Source organism: Vicia villosa, linkage group LG3 (assembly GCF_029867415.1).
Source record: "Vicia villosa cultivar HV-30 ecotype Madison, WI linkage group LG3, Vvil1.0, whole genome shotgun sequence".
Lineage (NCBI taxonomy): Eukaryota > Viridiplantae > Streptophyta > Magnoliopsida > Fabales > Fabaceae > Vicia > Vicia villosa.
The window spans coordinates 48,650,067-48,655,093 of record NC_081182.1 but is presented as its reverse complement, the minus strand read 5'-3'; the positions used below and the strand labels follow the sequence as shown (position 1 = coordinate 48,655,093).

The 5,027-nt window shown below is 32.8% G+C and overlaps 1 protein-coding gene across 1 annotated transcript; it reads left to right on the top strand.

The window, feature by feature from the left end:
- The first annotated feature begins 2,847 nt into the window (after window positions 1-2,847).
- LOC131661336 (uncharacterized) lies at window positions 2,848-5,027 on the top strand. Its single transcript, XM_058930846.1, has 9 exons — window positions 2,848-3,172; window positions 3,270-3,335; window positions 3,727-3,807; window positions 3,919-3,972; window positions 4,068-4,136; window positions 4,215-4,277; window positions 4,356-4,441; window positions 4,547-4,612; window positions 4,705-5,027. The coding sequence occupies exons 1-9, from the start codon at window positions 2,948-2,950 to the stop codon at window positions 4,733-4,735; spliced, it is 741 nt and encodes a 246-aa protein (XP_058786829.1). The 5' UTR covers window positions 2,848-2,947; the 3' UTR covers window positions 4,736-5,027.

The window sequence follows — 5,027 nt, the reverse complement described above, 5'->3', positions numbered from 1 at the left end:
CTTGTACTCAAGTAACAAATGGCTAACCTTGTGAAAAACTACAAACAACTTCTGATTCTGAGCAATTGATGCAGATGCTTGAGCATTCAATTACTTACTCTGAGCATGATGCACACGAGCATTTGGAGTCTCTTTGCTGACTTTCACTTTTCGTTGTGGAAATGATGGAAGATGAGTAGATGATGATGAAACTTGCCTTTTACCTTTCTTCTTTTCAGACAATTTGAAATGGGTATGAGAGAGATAATGTAGTGTTATATTTATAGAAGTCTTAAACTTGTGCGCAGACTACAAACAACTCATTCGCTCTTTTACATCTTTGTTTCATCTCAGACTAACATCTCACCAAGGCAAACCAAACTCGTTTCAATGCCTTATTCCAAATCAAGGCGAACCAAACTCATTTTAATGTCTTCTTCATCTATAAAAAGACGATCTGAAAGACTATGTGGGTGGCATGCTCGTATGGTTTTTTACCATTGCAAGAAAATGCATAAGAGAGGGAGGCTTTTCTAAAGATTCTAATTTGGAAGGTATAACATACGTAGATGGTTGTTATTTATATTATATTTAAACATGTTTGCCTTTGTTTACACGATGATGATACATGTTATTTATTTATATAAGATGAAGACATGATGCAAGCAAAAGAAGTTTATGAAGTTGAAAATGATGATCGGAGCTGGATGAATGGTTTGGAAATTATGAATTTGTTGAAGGAGTTTTGTGAAACCCTTCATTAAACCATACATCAAAACCTTCATTAAATCCATTCACCCTCTCTTTTACCTTATCACATCCTCATCACACTTATTTCCCTTATTTTTCTCTCCCACCCTATCCATAAATGTAGAGTTACTTGTAGATGGTTTGAGCTCAATGAATATTTCAACATCAGACTTATTTTTTCTCATTAAAATTAGATAGTTGAGTTGTATCCCCATCATTCTTAAAGGGTTTTAGATTTTCTTCCAACCCTCATGTTTCTACATCATTTTTACAACCTCATCATCAAACTCTGTGTCCATCCCCTTAATTAAGTCACATGCTTTAAAATAGAATCAATAATCAGAATCTTGTCCATTATATGCATAAACCTCATCACATACATATCTTAACTTTAGGGTCTTTTGCAAAACAATCATTGATGTAGAATACCGCCTTAAATAAACCATTGTCCTATATATAACACATATGATAAGGGTTAAATTTGACATTAATGGTAAAAAAATACTATATTTGGGTAGTGTATTAAAATGCATTCAACATATAATCTATATATTCTTGGGTTAAATATGTTTTTCGTCCTTATAAATAACTCAACATTTAATTTTATTCCCTATATCATATGTGTAAAGCTTTGGTATCATTGGTAGCAAAGAAAACAACGTAGAGAGATAACTATTTGACTGACTGAATTATACAATGAAACCAAAGCTTTACATGCATGAGAATATTTTGTGCAGAGGTGCAAAATTTGAAGAAGATAATTAGTGGAATTGAGATAAAAGTCATGAAGAGGTTGAAATTAAATTATAATGGGTTGATCGTGAAAGTGATGAAGACATTCGTGAAAAAAAAGGTGAAGCAAGTGATGTAGTTCATGATGTTGGATTGGAACATACTATGTGCATAAAAATATCAATAACAATATTCATAATCTATAATTGAAATTAACAAAGACAATATGGTGTTAAGAATTGTTAAATTTTTAATAGGGGTGTTCATTGGTTCGGGTAAATCCGAACCAAACCGGAATCCAAACCAAACCATAGTGTTTGGGTTGGGCTTTTTTTTCAGTTCGGGCAAGAACCGAACCAAACCAATGAAATCCAATGTCAATTGGTTCGGGCATCGGATTTTTAAATTTCTACCCGCAAACCCAACCCAAACCAACCATAAGTAACTATCATAAAAATTACTACCAAACATTTAACTTCAACAAGAAAAAAGTGAAATCTAGTATATGGACAAGTTATGTTATTTTAATTTGTTATTAGAAAATTGTTAGTGTATTGTGGTAACTAAACATAAACATAGTGTTATGAAACACATTCATTACCATACTAATTCAAATAACTAATTATATATTCAAAACCTTTTATGTTAGATATTTTGAATCTAATACGAAAAAAATTGTTAGTCTAATATTTATATTTGAACACTATTAATACTATTATATATTCAAAACCTTTTATGTTAGATATTTTGAATCTAATACGAAAAAATTGTTAGTCTAATATTTACATTTGAACACTATTAATACTATATTTATAATATTATTATGGAAAATTAATTTTCATAAATAAATTATATTTTCAAATATTTTTGTATTTTTTATCTACCCGATCAATCCAATCCAAACCAACCCGCTGTTTCTCGGTTCGGTTCGGTTTGAGTTTTATCGAAAAAATTTGTAAATCCAATCCAAACCAATCCATGTAATTTTAATCGGTTTGGGTATCGGATTTTCTCAAAACCGAACCAAACCGGCCCGCGAACACCCCTAATTTTTAAGTGATTAAGGAGGTTTCTAACCCCCGCACTATAACACATTTTTTTGCAGTCCAACACAATATTGATTTTAAATGACGTGGCAAACAACATAGCGTGTCACGTTAGCTTCCGTTAGATCAAATAGATGGTAGAGACTAAAATTGTGGATGAAAACTTTTAAGAAGATCATTCTTTAATTTTTTTTTTTTTTAATAATTAAATTGAATGTTGCGATATATTTACGAGGACTCCAAAAACATAAAAAAAAACTATTATTTGATGAAATTTTTAAGGACTAAAGTCTAATTATGGTCTATTTATGAGACAAAAATGTATTTAACTTTGTTTTTTTTTTTTTTTGGGCGTGGGATATATAGGTGGGGTGACCGGCGAAGAAGATGATGCTGGAAAATTGAGGCTGAGGTGAATATTGGAGTGAGTAAAATCCATTATGGCACTGAGACTGAGAATCACTTCCTTTTCGTCACCGTTTGTTCAGTTAGGTTCTAATGCTTCTGGATTCTCACTCTCTCAGTCATGCTCTTTTTCCAAACATCCTCTGCCCTTCAAACTCAATACTAAAAGAAAATACTCACACCCAACAGGCTTCGTGATTAGAGCTGCCAGAACCGAGTCTAAAGGTGTCACCTTGGGTTTCAGAGCCCCTCAATTTCAGGTTTTTGCCTTGGATTATCCCTTTTTATTAATTTATTTGTTCTTTCAAATATGAGATTAATTACTCTTTTTATTTGGATGGATTGAAAATGATATAGCTTCCAGAGCCTCTTACTGGGAAGGTTTGGACATTGGAAGATTTTGAGGCTCATCCAGCTCTATTGGTAGGATTTTTTATTTGACCGTAAAACTATTTTACACCGTCAACGCATGTCCATTATACTCTAATCATATTCACTAATGAAAAGTGATTGAATTTGAATGTAACCATCAATCAATGTCGGTGTCACGAAGTCTTCATGCATATAAGCTATTTAGGTCCAGCTATAATGTGCAAAATGTCCTTACTTCATGGACTATTTTGTTGTATGTGGGTAAGTTTTATGGATTGTTCTTGTGCTTATTCTCTATGAACTACTATATGATGCATAAAACATTAGTGTTTTGGAAATTCTAATTAAGACCTCTCTCTTGTTTTTGCTTATTTAGTGGAAACTATATCGTTCTCGATGGTGATAGTGTTTGTATTTTCTCCTTCTTTATGTGGTCATGCAGGTTATGTTTATATGCAACCACTGTCCATTTGTTAAGTACCTGAAAAAGGATATTGTAAAGCTTACTAAATTCTATATGAAGGTAGCCAAACAAATTACCCTGGTAGAAATTTCGTTCTTTTTTTGGTAGCAGGTCCATATTGTAAAGTTAAAACCATTATAAAATTGTTTTTTTTATCCTCTCTCTCTGCAGAAAGGACTTGCCGTCGTTGCTATATCTTCAAATTCTGCAGCTACACACCCCCAGGTAATAGTAACTATATATGAAATGAATCATATCCCTGAATATAGCTACGTTGAAACTATTGAATGATTTGTTCAACTGGGGATTCCGTGTCACAGGATGGACCAGAATTTATGGCAGAAGATGCTAAATTGTTTGCTTATCCTTTCCCATACCTATACGATGAGGTACGATTCCCTTTAAAACTCTGAGGTTATATATGTCCGTAATTGTAAAACTCTTTGATGGAATGCTCTTTATTGCAGTCACAGGAAGTTGCACGAGATTTCGGAGCAGTTTGCACACCAGAATTTTACGTTTTCAAAAAGGTAATTACAACCAGTTACTGTTGTCCTCTAAATGTTGAGGTATGTTGTATTTTCTATACATTAATCAAATAGTAACAGGATGGTCGAAGGCCGTTTGAGCTGGTTTATCACGGTCAGTTTGATGATTCAAGGCCAAGTAATAATAACATACCAGTAACTGGAAGGTTAGTTTCTTATAACTGAATTAACATTTTACATTTATATGAACATTTTTAATCTCTTCAAAGTAGTTTAACCTTTTGATTTAATATGTTTATTGAATTATAAAGAGACTTGAGCTTGGCGATAGATCGTGTTCTGAGTGGCCAGCCAGTACCAGCAGCGCAAAAACCTAGGTACTTTGTACATATAGTTCCCTTTTTGAATGTTTGAGAAATTTTCAATTTATGGTATCTGTCATGGTCATGTTTTTCCTATTTGTATGAAGTGTTGGATGCAGCATAAAGTGGCACCCATGAAAGAAGTTTTGTTCTGTACATTGTAGCTATCTTGTACGAGATATCAATCAGTGAGTTCAAGTTTTCCTTTTAGTTCTATATTTATGTAATACATACACCTGTTTATTCTTTTCCTTCCATTCAGTGGTCTCGGTTAACTTGAATTCCGAAAGTGCCATTTGAAAGGAACTGGTGTAATATGTAATTCTTATATTTACTGAATATGTCATGTCATTAAGTTGTATAGGTTGATGATTAGAAACATATGTAATGTGAAAGCATTTAGTCAGAAGAGGTTCTGGTTTTCCCGTTC

Bases quoted from the DNA above. Each gene is read 5' to 3' on its own strand.
- LOC131661336 (XM_058930846.1), top strand. From the start codon at position 2,948: ATGGCACTGAGACTGAGAATCACTTCCTTTTCGTCACCGTTTGTTCAG. The intron at 4,137-4,214 runs GTACGATTCCCT...TCTTTATTGCAG, and splicing joins TCCCATACCTATACGATGAG to TCACAGGAAGTTGCACGAGA. The intron at 4,278-4,355 runs GTAATTACAACC...AAATAGTAACAG, and splicing joins AATTTTACGTTTTCAAAAAG to GATGGTCGAAGGCCGTTTGA.